Below are 22463 nucleotides of genomic sequence, written 5' to 3'. Positions count from 1 at the left end.
TAGTTGGCTTGGTTGTTTGGTTGGTTAGTCTAGCATTGGCTTTTCTCCTTTTGAAATCGGTGCGATTCATGACTGGAGAAGAAAGTTTCCTCGTTTCTCGAGACTTTCACGAGCAGCAGGTAGATCGATGTTGGAAAAAGAATCTTACTGCTGTAGTAGTAGGAAGCTTCGTTAAAGTATATCATATCGTCGTACACCTTAAATTAACTCAACGTAGGAGAATGTCTAGTATTTTTATTTCATTATAAATCAAAATTCAAAATGTAGATAAGCTAATGAGGATACTTTTCTCAGTAAATATAATAAACGAAAGAAAATAATCGAGGAGTTAGTAAAAGAAGTAAAGTTTGAATCAGTTTGGCATGGACAGTCAGCCGATGGTAATGTAGAAGAGAAGAAGAGAAGAGGAGAAGAGGAGAGTAAAGAAAGAGGAGGAGGATGGAGGAAGGAAGAAGAAAGAAGAAGAAGAAGTTATAAGGAATCTCAGGTCAAGGATTTCCGAGAAGAACGCGAGAAGAAAATGTTTGACGTTCGGAGTTTCTCTCGCGAGCTGGATCCTTCAGGATCCTCTCACGAGGAAAAAGAGAGAAGGAATCGAGCGAATGAGAGAAGAAGAAGAAGAAGAAGAAGAGGATGAGAAGGAGGAGGAGGAGGAGGAGGAGGAAAGAAGGAAGAAAAGGAAGAAACCACAGGCAAAAGGTAGAAGCAAACAGGCAGGCAAGCAAGCAGACCAGCAAGCAACACAAGAAGCAGCAGTAACAGCAACAGCAACTGCAGCCAGCAGAAGCAGAAGCAGCTGGATGCTTCTCGCCTAATGCGAGAACGCTCGAGACCGGAATGCGGGCCTTTTGTAAAAACATCTTAACAAATTCTCCGTAATTTCGCGTGCGAGCGGTCAAGCATCGCCTGTAATTAGCCCTCCCTCATCAATTAACCTTGGGGACGAGCTGACACTTAACGGTGATTTAGTGCTGCCGTTGGAACGTCGACGATTTCACCTTGTCCATGTTCTCTTTCTCTCTCTTTTGTATGCGATAGGGAAAACCCTGGATCGCACCTTTCACAATCGTTTTACCTTTCCTTTCGAATTCGATCCTTTTTTCCTTTCTTTCTTTTTTTATTCTTTTCTTTTCTTTTTTTTTTCTTCGATAGGACTTCTTCTTCGTTCAACAGATTGCTCACTCAACTCGAAGGAATCAATCATTAACTTTCTGTTTCTCTTTATTTTTTCTTCCTCGTATTTACATATCTATATATATATATGTAAGAAACATTGATTTCTCTCATTATTCTTTTCATAGTTAGTTTGCTTTAAGACAACAAGACAATTTTATTCCTCCAAGAATTTTTCCTCTTATCTTTTTCTTTTTTTTTCTCTTTTCAATAGTATTACGAAAATCGCGTGATCTTACACCGTGGTACTTTCCTTATATCCTTATATTACATTACATTATTTTTTATATATTATTTTATTAGAAATACGGAATTTAATCGTAGATAAAAGAAGATAGATATAAGTTCTTCATCGTAGGACTTACGCGCGTATATGAACGACTTAAAGGGTCTTTATTACGTAGCAATTACGAAGGGGCGGCTAAAATTAGTAGGAAGGTGGTAGAGGTGCTGATGGCGATGGCGATGATGATGGTGGTGGTGGTGGTGGTTGCTGGTGCTGCGGTGGTGGTGGTGTTCGTGTTCGGTTATGTATCACCGTCGACATGTCGTTTCGCCGAATGAAGTCGGCTACGCTAGAGTTTCTCGTTATACGGGAAACCGGTACGGTTTACTTAGCGCAGAAGGATGAGAGAAAAAAGAGAGAGAGAGAGAGGGAAAGGGAGAGGGAAAAGAGGAGAACTCGGTTTGATTACCACCGGCAGGAACAGGAGCTTGCTAGCTAGCTATAGCACGAACAAGAAAGAGAAAGAGAGAGATAGAGATAGAGATAGATAGAGATAGATAGAGAGTGAGTATAACTTGGTGCACATGCTCGGTTAATCTCTCACGTAGTGCCTAACTCGTTGGCATTTCACCGGAGAAAGTAGCGAAGCTTGCGTTAGCTTGCCAGGATCGGACAGACGTACGTACGGACGGACGGACGGACAGCCGCCGATATTCTTTCGTATCTCAGGTGCGTATAAATTGATGGTAGCTGCTGCTCGTGCTAGTCAGCTTGCTGGTAATAGCGATATTCGTTCGATTGCCATAACAGATATATTTCCCTATTCTGAAACTCGTATTCTGATATCCATCCTACTGCTCACGTGAGATTTTTCGTATTTGAATGAAGAACATACGTCTAAAAGAAAAATTCTACGGTTTTAATAATACTTTTTCCAAGCCCTCTAGTCGAGGGATTGATCTTTCGATAGAATTCGTATTTTTAAAGTCGAATAATTCAATAGGTAAGAAGAAGAATAGGAGAAGGAGGAGGATGTGGGGAGGAGGATATGCGGACAAGTAAGAGTAGTACGCTCTCTCAAAGTCTCAAAGCAAACTAGTCTAAGGAAGTGGTCGTTTAAGAAGCTTCTAAAAGACATCTTTTAGATCGAAAGATACATACACGTAGGGGAAAGAAGGATACACGTTATATCAGAGGGGGATTCCTTATCCTTTGCTATCGTTTTTTTCATCTTTTTCATCGTTCGGTTATCATTGGAAAATGATGTTTCCGTCTAGCTAGATCTAACTTCTAACCAGTTTAAAGATCTTTATAATTATTATCCTCTTTTTCTCTATTTATTTTGATTTCTTCTTCTTGGTACTCGTCAAATAAGTATTTCTAAGTATCATTTAAATCTTCATGAACACTTTACGAACAATTCAATGGAAGGTTGGTTCTTACTAAGATATATACATATTTCCTCGTCGCGTTACTGGCCGTTTCTAGCACGCCTTGACCTTCCGCCTGGGTCTCGAAATAGAATTAGTATTTTTAGTCGCGGCTTTTGAACACGCACTGCCCTACCCCCCTCCCTCCCTCTTCTTCTTCGTCTTCTTCTTCTTCTTTTTCTTCTTTCGAAACCCCTCTCTTCCAGGACACAACATTATTTGCCGGTGATAGTGACGCCTTCCTTACACTTTTTCATCTTATCCTTTCCAATCCACCGGCATTAATTAGTAGTACCAGACGGTCTTTTTGTTTCATACCTGGGGATCCGGATAGACCTCTTTTTCATACTCCTCTTATACTTGTTCAAGATTTTGATCGAACTTTGACAAGTTAAACTCGACGAACTGAAATGGATTGAGGAAAAAAGAACATCTAATTAGTCGATCAAGATTTTATCTTCCATGTTCTTTTACATACACATATTATATATATATGAAAAATGGATTACGGTGTCAAGTTTTTCAAACAAATGTTCTATAAAATAAGCGTAATAATCTCGTGGTATGGCATATTCGTGTTAACATACAATTAACGTTCTAACACGATCAAATCCTATAAATTGTTGTTGCAATTAACGCCAATTTGTTAGACAAAAATCACCACAGCCCGTAACGATCTAACGGTGGAGGAGGAGGAAGGGGAGGGTTGAGAGATCATCATCTCTTCCTAACATACGATTGCATCTCTTATGGTACGGCAAATGTCCGATCTTTTCCAACACGAAAGGAACTCGTATTCGCGTTCCTTGGAATCCATGGCGATGTAGGTACATCACTTTGATAATTCATAGCACCGATAAATCTTTTTCCCCCTCCACCACTCTAAAACATCCCCGGATGTGTATGCTCGTTCACGTATATATACCTTCTTCTACTTCTACTTGTACTTCTACTTCTCTTTCTCACCGTGGTCGTCTCTTCGTAGTTCGCGTCATAAATTTAGCCTCTCGCGCTTTCCGCGCGCGCGATTTAATCTTTCGTTAGCGTTGCACGATATATATATGATACCACCAATAACCAGCACACCATATAGTATTATAGTATAACCATAGATACCCTCGGTTCACGTATACTAACTCGAATTCACGGGACGAAGCAATTAGATCATATCCGATGGCTCTCGTCTTCGATTCGCCGAGGTATCGTATCGTATCGTATCGTATCGTATCGTAGTAACATTGACGTTAATCCGTTTTCCACGATAACGCTCTCAACCTTTCGATACATATCGATTTTTACATTATACGTCGACCGAACGGACGCTATCTTGCGGCTTTGTTAACATTTAATCCGGAAACATATACGACGAAAGAGAAAGACCATTGACGTTTGTCATACCTTCTTAACTTTATATTCGAGCTTTATTTAAAAGTCAAAATAATATAACAAACGAATATTGTAATCTTTCGATTGTGGGTATTATCAAAGCTTATCGATAGTATGCTCGTATTTATTTTTTTCTCTCATTCTTTAGAAATTTTAACAACTTCTCACGAATCGGTTACTTTCACCTCGTAGAAGCCAGACGTACGTACGTACGTACGTTCGAATTTTGGTGAACATACCAACGAGGTAGGTAGAGTTCGGTAAACAGAAAGAGAGAGAGAGAGGAATCTTTCTGTTGAGCCAATTAAGGAATTTCAGATCGAGTACGTGCGCGAGCGTCGTGTGGATATATTCGCCACCTCCGCGTTTTAAGAAAAGGTAGGAAAGGTTAAACGCAACGAGGAGGAGTTGTCCTCGAAAAAGATTTTCGTTTATTCGATGTTCTCGCGATGAGAAGAACTGCTAACCATATATTGGTCGAGGATTGGACGACAAAGCCGCAAGATGGGTTGCGTGTATGGGTATGTATGAGAGAGTAGTGGGTACATTATACATATATATATGTATATGTATATATGTGTGTGCGTGTGTTCGCGCGAAGGTACCGTATAGTCTTGTCGCTGTGTTACGGAGCCCGCAACATGGTAGAAATGAGCAGTAAGAATAATGTAGCGACCCGCTTTGCGCCATTGGCGTCAGCCACCAACTCGAGTAACCTTAATCGGAGGAGATTTGCTCTTGCCTTCGTTCTACGAGCTGTACGCGAGCTTTACTTTTGCCTACTAGTACTCTCTATCTCCTACTACTACTACTTAGCTTTGGTGATGTTCGTAGAAAGACGACACTCTGTGTTACAGATCCACCAAGGCTTTCGTAGGACATTGGAAAATTCATTTGCACGCTCCTACGCTACCTCATCTTCTCTCTTTCTCTATTCCTCTTCTAACCAGCACCTCGTAATTTCGCAGTAGTCATAGCCATTTCTGGTTACGGCTCGAAATTTTCTCTCTACGTCTGCCATTTACCACATACTCGCAAAATCTTCGGGATGATGATCATCGAGAGATACTACTAGATCCTAGTATCCGAGAGATCCTCGCGATTACTTTTGATTATTACTAATATTATTACTACAACCACCATCAACACCATTACTTTCGTACGATCATATTCCCTTCATAGAAATCCTCTTCTTCTTTTTCTTTTTCGAAAGATATTGTAAATTTGACAGGATTACCGAAAAAGGGAGCTCCTCTAACTGGAATTCTTTTCGAGTAGTCAACGAAAATTCAATTTCAATAAGAATGTTATCGAGACGTCTCTCTTTTTTGAAGATCATCGAATAACCGTCTGTTATTCCGTTTTCTACGGAGTTTCGTTGTACTCCTCCGGCAGGAAGTCCTCGGCTCGCATTGCCGTGCAGAAAGGATGAGGGGAAAGAGGTGGTGGTGGGTGAAGTAGTGTAGAAGCATCGAATAATTTCATCGAATAAAAGTTTCCCATCGAAGTAACGTCTCGTCGGCGGCGTGTCGACGAAGCTACTACGATTTCGAGTCGGTACGTGATAGTAACGAGCTGTGAGAATAATGCAACTCGACCTGCTTTCAGGCATTGGCGTCGACCGACAACCGAATAACCTTAATCGCTCGAGAGTTTCGTCTTACGGGACACCTTACTAAAAATTGTCTCCTTTCCTTTCTCTTCTTTCCACTCGATATCATTCACCAATTAATGTCGTCGTTTGTCTTCGATTATTTCATTAATCTTCGTTGATTAATCACGAATATTATTCAAAATCAATGATAATGAATTAATAGTAATAATAGTTCCTCCTTTTTTTTTCCCCCTTCAATAATTCGCTAATGCAATTTTGAATATACTGCATATTTTTCTCCCGTGCATCAACGTATATATATATATATACACGTATGTATAAATATAGAATTTAATTAAAAGTCTCTGTGAACTTTTCGAACGTGGGCAATAATTTGAGGCCTCCTCCTCCTCCTCCTCCCCCTATCCACACATCTTTTCGTATTCAAAACTAGTACTCTAGTTCGAATTCAATTCCATTAAGGACCAATATACGAATTAATATTATAACGTATGTATTTTATAAATCGACTTTCGTTCCTTCCACCCGATACCACCCCAAAAGGTATGCACGTTTTTTTTAATATAGGTATTTTGGATTCCCTAGCGTGTCGGTGGTTACCGATTGGAAACCTGCCAAAGAAATTTTATAGAAATTTAATGGACCTTCTCGATTTTTTAATCTACGAGACTTTCCCTCTCTCTCTTTCTATCTTTATAGGTTCTTGCATTGACATGCATTTCTCTGAAAATTCGAAAATAAATGTGCGATACGGGAGAATTTTGGCCGACTGCCATGGGAATATCGTTTAAAAGAATACTACTCTTTTCGTGGTTTCTTTGACTACAGTTAAAAGATCATTGAAGAAATCACCGCGGAGAGAGAGAGAGAGATAGAGAGAGAAAGAGAGAGAGAGAGAGAGAGATTAAAGAATTCGCGGATTTACATGCTACCTTTTGACGGTGAATAAAACGTCTCGCGACTTCGGCTTGGTCGAATCTGTAAGTGCAAAAGCTTGTCCGAGGAACGGCAAGGCCATCGATTATTCCATACGATCGGAAAGTTGGATGGAAAGAGAGAGAAAGAGAGAGAGAGAGAGAGAGAGAGGCAGGCTTGTTTTAATCGCAATCTCCCAATCCGAAAATTCAAGCAACTTCTGTTCGTCGGAAATCATCCGTAGTTGCGATAAAAGTAAAGGGATAATGAGAAATCTTACTTAGATTCCATTAAACGATAAGAAAAACTAACTTCCAATAAAGAGATGATGATTTATTCTAATAGATTAGAATCGGCATTTAACAAATTGCTATTTGATCTGGAATATTATCGAAATATATTGGAAATAGATATAAGGAAACTAAAGTAAATAGATTACGAGAAAAATAATAATAAAAGGGAAGAACAAAAATGGCGAGGGCAAGGAAACGTGAGTGAGTAATCCGGTTTCGATCTTGTAGTAGTAATAATAGTAGTAGTAGTAGTAGTAGTAGTAGTAGACGCGTAGGACGTTCCCTGTTCCGGTCGAAAAACGTTCGAGCTCCACGAAGCGTAGATCCAAGAAGAAGAAGAAGAAGAAGAAGAAGAAGACTCGAAAGAAGGAAATTCGAAAGCCTTTTTCCTCCTTCTCCTTCTCCTGCTCCTTCTCCTTCTCCTTCTCCTTGTCTACCTCTCTATTTATTTTTTTTTCTCAAAGAGTTAGTTAGACGTAAGAGGGAGAAGAAGTAGTTCGTGCAACCGAGAGGCGTGGTCCCGCGTATTATTTCTCTCTTCGGTGTACTTGTCCCGGTCCATGTGATGGTGAACGGACGGGACGGACGAAAGAGTTAACTACTTGCGAGTGAGCGAATGAGCGAACGAATGGCCGAACGAAGAGGAACAACAACAGCGGCGGCGTGCATTAAACGTGTGCTCAACGGTGAAAATAGAGCGTGCAGAGAGGAGTTGGCCTAGTAACGGCACAAATCCTACGGTGGTGTCAATGTATCAATGTTAGTTTTCAACCAAACTAGTTTCCTTCCTTCCCTTCTTTCTTTTCTTTTCTTTTTTTTTCTTCGTTTTATCGTAGCTTATTCCAAATATTCTTCTTCTTCTTCTTCTTTTTCTTCTTCAGTGTCTTATTTTGGTTTTATCTCTTGCTTGACTATATCGATTATATAGATTGGTACATGGTCACTGGTGCGAAAGGAAATGGTTAGAGTATGGTGTATATATATATTTTACTTACTTAAGTTAGGTATGTGTGGTGGTGGTTGGCCTAGTAACGAAGTACGAGTCCTAGTAATGGCGGTGTCACGCTGTCACCCATGTCTCGACGCGTGGCACTTAATCCGGCGCCGGTGTTGTAGTATATCTTTTTGTACCAAGATCGCACGGTGGAAAGCCACGAAAGCAGGTGTTAACTACGACGACGACGATATCAACGGTTACAAACCCGACCAAGCAAACCAAAGTACTTATTTTATAATACACCCACACGGAAACCTATCTATATGTATATAATGTTGCTGAACGAATGCAATTCTGGACAACTTGGATCTCTTTATAGAACCGGAAGGGGTTTTTTTTTGTTCATAGTGAATATTAATTATTTACTCCAATCAATTCTTTTGATCTTTTCTGGTATTTCCGATCGATCGCGTCTCGATTCGATTAGTTGAATAAAAGTCAATCAAAAAAAAAAAAGAAGACAAAAAGAAACAAGAGATTAACGAGACGATACAAGGAGCTTAACGTACCTAAAACTCGGCTAACGTTATTAACGTCCTTTTTCGTAGTCTCCAACTCGTTGACGTTAACCTTTTACGTTCACCACTTGGCGAAACGATCATTATACAAGTTTTGAACGAGCTTGGAACGGTTGCTTCGGATTCTACCGACCGACCTCTCCTAACAAACGTTATCTCTGAGAGAAAGAGAGAGAAAGAGAGAGAGAGAGAAAGAGAAGGAGAGAAAGTTCGAGTTAAACTTTGTTATAATAGATATAAGTTGTCTCGTTTTAATCGATCCATATGACGACAAGAGTTGGCTTGCTGTAGGATTTTGTGCTTTTAGTTTACTTCTTTTCTTTTTTTTTTTTTTTTCTTTTCGATTTGTTTTTTTATTTCCTTCGGATTAGGAAGAGAAACAGGAAAGGAGTAGTTAGCAGAACGAATTAACTGGGAAGTCCCGTGTGTGTGTTTGTGTGTGTGTGTGTGGATCACTCTCTCATTATTCCGGATTTTACGCGTCGTTGGACGAACTTTTTGAAGGTGCATAATATCGCGAGAGGCTCGCACTCGTACTCTCTTTATCATCGGGAGAGAGAGAGAAGAGAGAGAGAGAGAGAGTGCGTTGTTACGGTTGAGCAATTTTCGCGAAGAATCTTTTATTTTTTTGTTCTCCTTCCTTCCTTCCTTCCTTCCTTCCTTCCTTCCTTTTTATTCATTTTCTTTTTGTTCTTTCTATTTTTCCACCCATTTTATTTCACTTCTTTTCACATTTTTTTCGGCGGAGCCACAAAATGCTCATCCCGCGTTCCGTGTGTGTGTGTGTGTATGTATGTGTTGAATTGGTGGTTTTGGTTGGTGGGGGTTGTGATTGGTGCACGCGTGCGATCGTCTATGCAGAAATGCAACATACGAGTTGCAACAACCTGTCGTTTTATTATTCCCTATTTTTCTTCTTCTTCTTCTTCTACTACTACTACTACTACTATTATTTTCTTTTTCTTCCTTTTTGTTTTCCCTTTCCCTTTCCCTTTCCCTTTTGTTATGCTCGCGCGAAAAAAGAAGAGGGATTTAACCGACGCGCGATATTTTCACCAGCGGACGAATGAAAACTATGGATAGGCGTGTTACACGCGTTTGTACCATGCGTGAAAGAGTAAATAACGTAGCGTGAAGCGTGTTGTGTTGTGTTGTGTTGTGTTGTTTTCTTTTCTTTTCTTTCCTTTCTTTCCTTTTTTGCATCTCTTTTCTTTTTACCGACGCGGTAGCAGCGTTATGTAGCTTAAACTTATATGGTATTATATATGTTTTCGCGTAAAGATTCGCCATGTTTATCTTTTGCTAAACATAAATTCCCAATATTAACTTTTTCCCATTGAAATTGGAACAGTGTTTGTTATTACAAGTCAAACACATAACTAATACATTCCTGATCAAAGAGAGAATTTCGAATTTTAAATTTATTGAAAGAGAATATATGAGATTATTTACTAGTTATTTTATTGTTGTTACTGTTATTGTATAAACCATTTGTTGCGTTTAAATCATGCGAATAAAAAGAAGAATCTTTTATTTATCTATTTTCAGATCGTTAAAATATTATCTAGTACAACTTCAAAATTAAATGTCAATGACACTTTTGAATTTCGTTGATAATACGAAAGATTTGTTCGTAAAATATCTAAGTGTGTCCGATGGTTAACGACACTTGGGCTAATAAAACAAACATTATAAAGTAATTATAATATCAAATAAATAAAGTAATAAAATAACAATTAAATATTAATATAAAAAAGAACAGAACAAAACGAACAAAACAAATCATAATATAAATGTTTCTGATTGGCAAATTTAGCCAATGGTCATATTAACCGGTACAAATGATAAACGCATAGCTTCTAAATCCGATAGGATTTAGCTATTAAACGATCTTGACTTTGATTTGCCCGTTTTCTCCTTTGCTCTCTTCATCTTCATCGTGACGGATAGCCCGTCCCTCGGATCGTTTCGTTCCTCCTCGGTAACGTGGACGTATAGCACGTGCGCTTGCTTCAAATGTACGTGTTGGGAAGCGAAAGGGTAGGGTAGAGTAGGGGTGGGGTGGGGTGGAGTAGGGGGAAGGGGTGAGAGGGGAGGAGCTGGGGATGTATGAGATGGGATGGGATAGGGTAGGGTGTTATGGGACGGGAGGGAATGGGGATTTTCTTTTTTTTTTCTTTTTTTTTTAAATATATATAGAGAAAATCGAGACGAGACGTACGATACTCGGTCGAGGTCGTTTAGAAACCTTGACGAACGATACGTTACGATTAAACGAACGGAATACACACGTTAAAGAAAAAAAAGAAGAAGAAGCACGCACGCATCCATGGTAATTTCGATCTCCTTCGTCCATCCGTTCATTGTACGAATCATTAAGTATTGTTTTATTAGATCACCATTGAGATAAAGAGAAAGATATATATAGGTTGTGGATGAAAAAGTAGAACAAAAGTTTAACTAGATAGTAAATCACGAAATAAAGAATGTTTATTTTTGAATCTTGTCTCTCTCTCTCTCTCTCTTTATCGCGTGCGAGAAGATGTAGGACTTTTCTCAAAAGAAAAGAAAAGAAAAGAAAAGAGAAAAGGAAAAGGGATTGCTCTTGCATAGTGCACGTAATATAACACAACATTCCTGTCGACGATGTGTATACACATTTCATAGAACATAGTCACGCTTCGATACCGAAAACATAGAGAAATACCACCCCCATCGTACTTTTTATCATCGTATAAGCTTTTCACAGATTTCTTCAACTTTGTCTATTTTACAGGGTGGAGGAGAATGATAAAGATAAATATAGTGAATAATAGAAGATAAGAATATATAGAACGGAGTAGTAATAATAATAATAGTAGGTGGTGTGAAAAAGAGATGGATATAAAATATGTGAAAAATTATGATGATCATGATGATGATAGGTTGTATATGAGACAAAAATAGGTGGTGGTGATACGATAAGTTATTTTCTTCTTTTGTGCGAAAGAGGAGGGTTTAGGAAATTTTCTTGCTGTTTTCTTCGAGTCCTCTTTCGTACGCTGCTTTCGTATTTAGCACAGGGACGACGGACAGCCGGTGAACAACGATGACACGCCGACGGTTATGGATTAACAAAGTTGCGTGCCACCGAGCGTATCGGTGTTGGCTCTCGCATACCGTACGTTAAAAAAAGGCTCGTGTGCACACCCTCACCGAAGGTGAGGATGCCTGCTTGCTTGCTTGCTTGCTTGTCTGTCTGCTTGCTTGCTTGCTTGCTTGCCTTCCTGCCTTCGATATGCTCTTGCTTATGGTGCTCGTTAAACGGCTCTAAACGTCGACTTTGTACTTAGTACTACTACTACTACTACTACTACTACTACTATTACTATTACTATTACCTACTCTTATAAAGAACAAAGTGTATTTATACATAATCGACGGTTTCGATCCTTTTTGCAGCATACTCCGTGTTCCAAATAGACCTCCTTCTCTTTATATAAATACACGTAGATATATATATAGATCAAGTTGAGCCAATTTGTAAGTTAAATTTTTCCTAGCTATACGAGTTGACAGGTAGAACAGAGAGGAAGAGGTCGTTTTTATTTCTTTGTTATACTCTATAAGGCAAATGTAACAAAATTAATAAGAAGAGAATAAAAGTAAGTGAAGTATATAGTAGATAGGAAGGAAGGAAGGAAGGTAGGAAGGAAGGAATGAAGGTAGGAAGGAAGAAACAAAGTGGTTCTTTAGAATCTCAAGCTTATAGTAGATAGGTTACAAAAGAGACGCGCGAGTAAACATCGGCAAAGCTGTCGGAACGATAATACTAGGCGGTGTGTTGTACTATGGCGCCGATCTTGCATTCCAAGCCACCCCGTATCGCGCCGATACCGTATAAGAATCAATTACCGACGGCCGTTTGTGCCAGCGTGATTAAACCCAGGACTAGCGCATAGCAGCATGCCGAGAGAGAGAGAGAGAGAGATAGACATAAAGAGAGAAAAAGAGAGAGAGAGAGACAGAACCTCCTATATAAATAATGTAAATCACTTTGAGCTCGTGTCCGGGCCGATATTATCAGACCACTACTTCTTCTTCTTCTTCTTGTTTTTCTTCTATTTCTTATTCGTTGTCCTCTTGTCGAATGAATTATTGTTTACTCGAACATAAGAAGCCGAGAAAGAAACCTGAACAGAGTTTAACTTTCCGTCTCCTCCTCCTCCTCCTCTTCCTTTTGCTAGGCTGATAATAATTTATTAATTTCTATCGAATCGATAATAATATTTTTTTTATCTTTCTTCTTCAAAGGGCTGAAGGGATGGTGAGAGGAGGGAGAGGGGTGGGGGAGAAGTGATTGGCTGAAAAAGAATATGCTCGGGAAAAGGGAGCATATTATCGTTCTTTTTTCTTCGTCGAATGCTCTCACCGATTTTATACAGAAAGTATATTTATTATTCCATCGTAGTAGTAGTAGTAGTAGTAGTAGTAGGTAGAATTCTCTCTTCCACGGAGATTGATTTATTTATTGAGTACGATCGTCGTTCGATTAATCATTTTCTTCTTATTCTTAAAAGAGATAGATAGATAGATAGATAGAGAGAGAGAGAGAGAGAGAGAAAAGATAGTTACGTTTCACGAGGCAATTATCTTAAAAGGATTTGCAAAATGTCAAGAAGCTTCGAAAAGTTTACGAATAATTCTTCGTGGACTTTGAAAGAGAAAGAAAAAAGGAAAGAATGAAAGAGAGAGAGAGAGAGAGAGAAGAAGAAGAGAAAGGTAACAACCGTTCGGTCTTCTTCGTCGTTGGGCAAACATCCAAGCGAGTTCAATTTCTGCCCGTACCGTGAAACTTCCACCTTCCCTCTCTCTCTCTCTTTCTCTTTTTCTCGTTTCCTCCATCTCCCACTGTTCAATTCAGGAAGCAAGGGTCGTTTTAGCAAAATTTCAACCGTTCTCTTCAACGTGTGCATGTCCAACTATATACACACAAAAAGAAAGAACAAAAAAGAAGGGTGGATGGTGGGGGAGGAAAAAGAACGACCGTAACAAGATCGAATCAACCCATCAGCAGGGAGCAAGAGAAGAAGGGCCAAGGGTTTTTGGATTTTTCGGTGATGACTCTTAAACGTCAAGAGCTTTCTTTTCTTGCTAGTTTTCACGATTTTCAATGCTTTTTTATTACTTTTCTTTGATTTTTCTTTTTCTTTTTCTTTTTCTTTTCTTCTCAGGAATTATCTGAAAAAGCCGATCGAATCTATTCGAATCAATGGGGTATCTGTAGAGATATAAATTAGAAATGTTGAGAATTTCTAGTTAAATTTGATGGACGTTTCGTGATCAATCGGCGTATCCTTAGATGTCACAGGATTTTCTAACGAGAATGAAAAAGACAAAGACAAAGAGAAACACAGAGAGAGAGAGAGAGGGAGAGGGAGAGAGAGCAAAGCGTGAAACGCGCCATTGAGAGAGAGTGTCAGACTCTCTCGATTCTATTCTGAGTCAACGACACCGGCACATTGCGGCAAGGCACCTTCGTGCTCGGGTCCTTGACTTCTCTAGGCTACGAACGCCGTTCGTTCCGAGACTTTTGCCTGCGATATACGAAGATAAAACGAGTAGTAGTAGTACCGTAGCGTACCAAGCATAGACCACAGATAGGAATAGAGTCGGCACCCACTGTCTTCTCTCTTTCTCCTGAACAAATCAAAGAACGAAAGAACGAACGAACGTACGAATGAAGGAAGGAAGAAACGAAAGAAATAGCGAAAGAACGAACGAAAAAATGAAAGAAGGAGAGAAAGGAGTAGGGGGGAGGGTGGGTGGAGGGGAAGGAGAGAAACTGAAACGGCTAGTTTTCTTAGGCTGCTTTTTATCATGTCACTAGATAAGCTTTATCTAATTAATATTCATAATCAATATTAAACGCGAACGCGCGAATTTTTATGTTTCCTCGATCGAAGGTTACCTTCTTTTTCTGAGCCTTTCATCAATATGGATATAATACTGTTGGAAAACTAACGTTAACTGTAGTATACGGTTTTTTCCCTTATTATAAATCACAAAAGATAAAAGAAAGAAAGAGAGAGAGAGAGAGAAAGGAAGAAAAAAATGTAGGTAACAAAAGTGTTCGTTTGACCGTTCTGTAAAATTCATTGGCTTTAGGGAAAAGAACTCCGAGAATCATGGTACAAATATGTTGTCTGTTAGCTTTTGTTGAAAGGAGAGAAAAGAAAAGAAAAGAAAAGATAAACGTGAAACGGACCGGTGTCTAGCGTTTATCATCATCTTCCATGTTCCGTGCCATTAGATCGATGGGTCGTGTCTCTCATTCTCTCTCTCTCTCTCTCTCTCTCTCGAACGGTGTCGGACAGTGACCCATTTGTCGTGTCCATGGTTTCCACCGATACACTCGTCACACTACCATCTATAGACCTAGATCAAAATGTGTGACACACATACTTACGTACATATATATTTAGAGTCGTATACAATTTGAGTATATGTATGTATTACACGTTGTAAACGTAGAGTATATATATGGGAAGGCTGTTTTCTGGCATTGTTCATTGCGTTCCAACAACGACCATCCTCGTTGAACTTTCCACCGGAGAAGAGGAGTCCTGAAAAGCTTTACGTGACCTTTCCTCGTACGAAAGATTACGTTCTCACGTTTGCTGCTACATTGGGAGTTTAGTGAAACGAGTGAGATATTTAATAGACGTATTTAATAGCTCTGCTGCCACCGTTTCGTTAGTTGTCCCCTGTCCTTGCCTGTTCCATCATTCGTTAGCTAGTTCATTCGTTCATTCGTTTGTTCGTTCGTGCATATACTACATGTATATAAATATACATACATATATATATAGATATATATGTATTTACCTTGTAGGTTGAAAATATTTTTACGAGCCTCCGTAGCGAACGACCTTAATAGATCACAAACTCTTACGCGACGACGACAACGGACATAGACGAGGACGTATAAGAACGTCCCTGAGACATCCCAATACGTCGACCTTAAAATATCTTCTTGCTTCGCGAGGTTTGCAACGAGCACGCGCGCGCGTTCTACTTTGGATCGGATCGTCGCGACGACAGGGAAAGGTATATGGGGGAAAGGTACGAAAAAGAAATGGAACTTTTCGTTGCCTTTTTATCCACGAATATTCGGGGGAATATATTTTCCAATGAATGAACATATAACTGGTAGGAAGGACTCTCGCGATACGTGTCCTTCTCCTCAAATTGGTTGTTCTCTTTTCCCTGACATTTTTCTTTCTCTATATTTTTATCTCACGTAAAAAACAGGAAGAAAAATGAAAAGGATCGTGAATTTTATCGTTCGCACATCTTTGAGAAGATACTCTTTGTGATACGATTAAAATAAATCTTATTCGCACCCTTTGAGAATGAAAATGGAAGAAAAACAAGAATGAAGATTTAAAATAAAAAGAAAGAAAGAAAGAAATCTTCAAACCACAGATTGCTCTCGATTTGATCCATGGACACGACGAACCACGACGAGTAGTAGGAGGAGGTGTAGTAGAAAATCCTTCGAACCGTATCCATATTCTTTTCCAACGTAACAAAGAAGAAACGAAAGGATTTCTCTCTTTTCCTTCTTCAGTGCTGGCGAAGCGAGAAGAACGTCGTGAGAGATAAAAATCGGATCACGAAGGTCAATTCGAGTTCGAAAACGGTAGCAGCAACGACCGGCAAGAAGGTGGTGGTACTACCAAGGCATGAAACGAGACTGGGACGGGGACGGAAACGGGGACGGGACGGGACGGGACGAGACGAGACATCGAAGACGATAAAACGTCGTTTCTCGCAAAGATTTTTCAGCAAAACCGTCCTTAAGGACACACGGCCGCCTTTATCCTCGATCGTTTACGGTCCTGTCCGACTAAGGATACATAGTAGATTGTATATATTCGTGAAAGCCCCACTATCCTGGTGTTGTACCCTTCATTCACTTTGGCCTCGTCGCGAAACTTCATTACTTGCCTCTCGTTCTGCTCGCGAGAGCTACTGCACTACGGTTCATCGAGAGAAACAGATTTCTATGCTGTGTTGGATGCTGCTACTTGCTTGGCTTGCTTGCTTGCTTGCTTGCTTGCTGCGCCCATCGACCGTTTTACTCTTTTTCCCTCTCTTTTTCTCATACTCGAACGTCCTTCGGTGCGTGATGCATACTTGGTGTCCTATTTTAAACGAGATCCTACGCAAGTAAAGTATCAACGATTATAATTCGACCATTGATTTTGGATTACTCTTATAATCTTGAAACGCACATTCGCGTTTGCTTGCTAATATGTATATATATATATATATATACACCTTCGTTTAATGTATCCTCGTGGGCAGGAATATATATGCATATATTTTCCCCTCCTCTTTTTTCCCCCTTCACGCATAAGAGCGTGCAAGAACACGCGGCTTTCCACGAACGCGTGTCATCTATATAACTGTGTGTGTATGTATGTGTGTATAGATGTACATACACAGGGATATATCTATATGTATATATATGCGCGAGTTTAACCTACATAAGCGGAATCGCGATTGGGCGAAGTAAATGGCGGACGATCTTTCGGATAATCGATATGCACGTCACCGTAACGACGGTCCTACTACTACTACTACTATTACTACTACTATTATACTACTATTACTACTACTACTACTCACGAGGAGAAAGCCAGGTTTCGTTTAACTCGAAACTTTATTTAAGCCATAAGTTTACAACGAGATCATATCCTAGATTCGAACTTACATTTCTTTTGTTTCATAACCTTTTTTAATCATTTACCGATAAATCACTCGATCGATTGATCATTTATTTGATTTGTTTTTAGGGTATTATCAGCCGGCTGGACCACTGATACAGCACCCGCCAACATTACCTCCGGTTAAGGGCCCACCACCGGAACCAACTCCTACGCCTCCACAAAATTCCGAAGGCTCGGACGATTTGGTCGCAACATCGACGACTTCCGGTGGCACGAGTAGTACAGGTGCATTCAGATATTCCTATACAGTGGATATTCCAGGTCCGTTTTATTCCTGACAAATCTGATTTATCTATCTCAACTAAAATCAAAGCACAGAAAGAGAGATAAAGAGAGAGAGAAAGAGTCGTAGCAATACCGAAGGATATCGTCGTTGCCGTCTCTTATCTAGGTCTATCTTATTTTACGATCTCTCAAGCGAATCCCTTCCTCTTGTTGTATGTTCCAGGTGGAGGAGGCTTTTATAGAGCATATTGCCCTTCCTATTATAGCACGCCACCTCAATATCAAGATCTCTGTTATCCACCTACGTACACCCACCCTCACGCTCATCCTCCACCGTACTACAAGTACGCCCCAACATACAGAAGGTAAGAATGATATTTTCGAATATATTTTCGAATAAGGGTAAACCTGACGACGCACTTAAGAACAAGCCCCGCCCCCGCCCCTGGCCCCGTCCCCCATAATGCGAATAGGGCCGTTCTATCGAGAGCACTTTTCTTGCATTCTGTAAAAAGATTTCTTTGTAGGCAGTACTATGGGTATCAGGAGTCTGGCGGAGGCGGAGGACCGGGAGGTGGAGGCACGGCTGGTGGTCCTGGAGTCGTCGACTATCAACCACCGCCACCGCCACCCGGAGAGTATCCCTTGCCCCCGTATTACGGGGGCTACCCACCACCACCACCTCCGGCTAATCCAGCATATCTTCATTCTCAGGGAAGACCTTTCGTAGACCGTAAGTATTGTTTTTCTTTAATGAAGTTCTTCGACGAATTTTTATTTTTCATTAGCTACGTTTTATTAAACACCGACGTCCATTTTATATTCTCATAGACGCAGCCTTCCAGGGTTGTCCGTGCCCGATGCAGTCATGTCCAAAAAACGTGGATACTGGGCCCCTTATTGGTAATGGTAAGGGAGCGCCAGTGGTATCGGGGCCCGGTCTGTCATTGCCGCCCAGTGCTTTGGTAGGTCCGCCCTCACCAGCGAGGGGGCTAGCCGGGCTAGCGCCACCTCATGGTGCCAATGCCTGGGATACGGATCGTGTCCAACTCAACACTTTACGCAACCTCAATCAGAACCAACCGGCTGTTCCACCGACTCATAATATCGTCGGTGGTCATAATCGTTCTCAGAACTCTGACTGCAGGAGCAAGGTAAATGTTCTTGTCTCTTTTCTTTTTTTTTCTTTTTGTCTTCCTGATTTATGATTTTATTATCATCTTATTTATCTTCTGTTTTTTGTTTTTCTTTTAGAGAGAAATAACTTAATCTTCTATTTTTGTTCTTTTTTTTTTTTTTTTTTCTCAATTTCTCTTAGGACGAGAAGAATCGCGCCGAGGACAAGTTGAGAAAGTGTGCCTGTCAGAAACACGGCTGCACGTCCACTTGCGAGGTCAAGATGGAGACACTCTCGCCGAGCGAAAAGCTCACGGTTGGGAACTGTCCGAGCAGCAAGTTTCACGAATTTAAGCTCGAGAACAATAACGTTAAGTGCGAATCATGCAGCGTCGAGATCGGGGATAATTTGGGTTGCGCGGCGAATTGTAACGTTAAATGTGAGTCTGACTATAAGTGCGATATCATGAAGTGCGAGCAGTGCATGAAGGAGAGTAGAATGGCTATATTGGAGATTGACAAGGATTCCGGTATTTTACTGATCGACGATAAGCTCGACGCTGATCCCGACGTTAAAGAAGAGCTCAACGACGTCGTCGTGATAGGCAACGAGAATTGGAAAAAACCGGATTATGAACCGACCGTTCAAGAAACGGTCGAAGATAAGGAAGAGGTCGTCGAAAAGGTATTACCGGTGCAAGAGGAAGAAGAAGAAGAAGAAGAGGAGGAGGAGGAAGAAGTTGAGGAGGGAGAACAACCAAAGTGTCAGAAAGTAACGAAACGAAAATTATCCTTGGACAGCTTGTCGGATGGTAGAAAGAAACGAAAAGTTAGCAAGAGGACTCTCTCGGTTGGCTCGACGCAAGATCTAACCGTTAATAATAACGATAATACGAGTAAAGTGATAATAGCACCTATCGAACCACCCCCGCTACTCGATAAGGTGGACGGTATCGTCGAAGCGTGCCTTCCGAAAAAGAAACAAGCCAAGAAGGAGAGTCAGAGTCATCAACAAGGGCAGAAACGTAAAGCCGAGACTCCGAATAGTTCCGAATCTGCTATGAAAAAATCAAAGAGTACGAAACAAACGGCGAGTAGTAACAGCGTCACCAGTAATTCAAAATCACCTGCTACCGATACTTCCATCATGGAGACCATCGACAAGGTTATACAACAGAGCTTGCAAATGACCCAGAAAAAAGATCGCAAATCAAAGTCTAACGATAAGTCGGATAATAATAAAAAGAACAAGGCTACTAATATTTTGAAAAAGGTTGGTAAAAAGTTGAGTTTAGCCAAGGAGTTTGAAAAATTGTCAAAGATAGTTACGAAGATCAGTCAGAGCAAGGGTAAATCTGAAAAGACTACTAAGGGTAAAACGCAAGACGTCAAATCGAGAAGTAGAAGCAAGGGTAATAAATCACAGGAGACTAAATCTAAGGGGCAAGATACTAAATCGAAAGATAGTTCGAAGAAAAACGAAGCGACGACCAAAGCTAAGGCTGGTGGTGGCGAGGCTAGCGAAGATTCGAAAAAACCAGCTTTGATTAAGAAGAAACGAAAGAGTACGAAAAAGTCTAGCGTAAAGAGAGTAACCTCGAAAATCGAGGACAATTTAGGAGGGAGCGAACATTTATCCTTGACTAGAAAAACATTTTTAAAGCCGAAATGGAGCAACGGCTGGAGTTGGGAGGGTGATGCTTTTGAAGCCAAAGTTTATTTAACGGTAATTAAATAATACATATTATATAAGATAGGTAAAAAAGAAGAAAATATCAATAATTTTTACTCGATCCTAAACTTCTATCATATATGTATTTGTAGAACGAGGAGTCGGCAATACGTCGGTGTTATACTAGTATGAAGCACGAAAGCGGTGATGTCCTGAAACCCAGAGACTGCGTTTTACTCAAGAGTGGACCAAGGAAGGCCGATTTGCCGTTCGTTGCAAAGATAGCTGCGCTTTGGGAAAATCCAGACGACGGTAAATTACTCTGAATATTTTATCCCCCCCTTCTCTGTATCTATCTATCTATCTCTCTCTCTCCCACCCTCCCTCCCTCCTTCGTCGTCGTCTTATTCATCGAGTTGGCAGATATAAAAGAATGTTTTATCTTTCCAGGGGAGATGATGTTTTCATTACTGTGGTACTACAGGCCGGAACATACGGAACAGGGACGTACGCAATGCGACACCGAAGACGAAGTGTTTGCTTCTCGTCACAAAGATGCTAACAGTGTCGCTTGCATAGAAGACAAGTGTTATATTCTAACGTTTAACGAGTATTGTCGGTAAGTTTTATTAATTAATAACAATGTCAAAGTTTAATATCTTTATTAGTTTTGAATTGCAAATTTCAAGTCTTTGTGTTATTTTATTTTATTTTTTTTTTCTTTTCAAGCTACCGCAAGGATTTGCGAAGAATCGAGGAGGGTTTGGAGAGTCCCGGTTTAATAGTTCCACCAGGGGACCAAGTATATCCGAGAAAAAATCGGCAACCACCGATACCGGTACCGTCGGACATGGTACTCTTCTGTCGGCGTGTTTACGATTATCGCGCGAAAAAACTCGCGAAGAATCCTGGATGACTCGAATTCCTATAAGATACTTCTTCAAATAGGAACCAATGGAATGCACAAAGTTTGCAAGCCACATTGAAACTGACCGCAGGTGTCTCCCTTCAAGCTTAATGACGACGTCGTACCGAGCGATTCTTCCTGATCTCACAATTTTTCTTCCTCATTCATACAACTTTTATTAAATCATCAATTTTTTTTTATTCTTTTTACTCAAATCCTGATTGCTTTTAATCGTATTAACTTTGTTGATATTTTTCTACGAGTATACTTTTTCTATACATAATTCTTACAATTATATCCCAGAACGTTTTCTTTTTAATTTTAATTTTTTTTTTTAATTAACGTTCAATCTTTTTTTATAACTTATGAATATTTAATTTATATGAATGATCGTATGCGTAGTTTATATCTAAGAAGCATGAAATGATAATGATACAATTAATTAATAATGAGATCATGATGAATCATTCGTAAGGAAAAAAAAAAGAAAAAATACAACAGACGATATAATATCCGTTTTTAGATTTCGCGTCGATCGAACGATCATTTCCAAGATTCAAAAAAAAAGGTTAATGAATGACGTCCGATTATTAAATCATACGTACAATTGCACGCATAATTGACATATATATACATATGTAAATATGTATATAAATATCTTCGATATCTTCCCGATATCTTTCCTACATCAATAGAACGATAGTAGAGGAAAGAAACAAAAAAAAAAACGATCGTTCGTAATCGATGCAAAATCGTCGACGCGTTTCAACGACGACGACGACGACGACAACAACAACGTGAGAAACGTTTATAGCGAATTAGTAGAATTTGACAATTTTATAGAAGAGAATATAATATTTTTTTGCGAAATAGAAAAGAGCAGCGTGTACGAGCTTTAAATGAATATTTTTCACATAGGAGGTACAAATATACGACGTGATATTTCTTGGGTGGGAACCTTCGGACAGTTTCAAGGTAGGAATCAAGAAAAGAAAAAAGAAAAGAAAAGAACGAACGAACGAACGAACAAATAAACAAACAAACAAACAAATAGACATGAAAAAAAGAAAAATAAGAAACACTCGACGACCACATTTAGCGAAAAAAAGAACTTCAACAATAACAAGACAGTAACAGCAACAAAATAAAAAATAAATAAATAAATAAATAATAATAATAATAATACTACACACAGAAATTTATAGCGAATATA

General features: G+C 39.8%; 1 protein-coding gene across 5 annotated transcripts in view; it reads left to right on the top strand.

The window, feature by feature from the left end:
- Positions 1–21530, top strand: part of LOC122524912 — a 65021-nt gene extending 43491 nt beyond the window's left edge. For 2 of the 5 annotated variants that reach the window (XM_043647432.1, XM_043647431.1), the window contains exons 5-12: positions 17397–17591; positions 17779–17920; positions 18071–18288; positions 18387–18709; positions 18874–20397; positions 20496–20655; positions 20794–20962; positions 21073–21530. In XM_043647432.1, the coding sequence (XP_043503367.1) occupies positions 17397–17591; positions 17779–17920; positions 18071–18288; positions 18387–18709; positions 18874–20397; positions 20496–20655; positions 20794–20962; positions 21073–21259 (2918 nt within the window). In that variant the 3' untranslated portion in view covers positions 21260–21530. The remainder of the gene's footprint in view (positions 1–17396; positions 17592–17778; positions 17921–18070; positions 18289–18386; positions 18710–18873; positions 20398–20495; positions 20656–20793; positions 20963–21072) is intronic. The other 3 variants (XM_043647433.1, XM_043647435.1, XM_043647434.1) reach the window with 3 other exon arrangements.
- The last annotated feature ends 933 nt before the right edge of the window (positions 21531–22463 follow it).

The sequence above is a fragment of the Polistes fuscatus genome, unplaced genomic scaffold (assembly GCF_010416935.1).
Source record: "Polistes fuscatus isolate 324 unplaced genomic scaffold, CU_Pfus_HIC Scaffold8, whole genome shotgun sequence".
NCBI classification, from domain to species: Eukaryota; Metazoa; Arthropoda; class Insecta; order Hymenoptera; family Vespidae; genus Polistes; species Polistes fuscatus.
The sequence above is the reverse complement of the archived record's forward strand: the minus strand, read 5'-3'. Positions and strand labels throughout refer to the sequence as shown.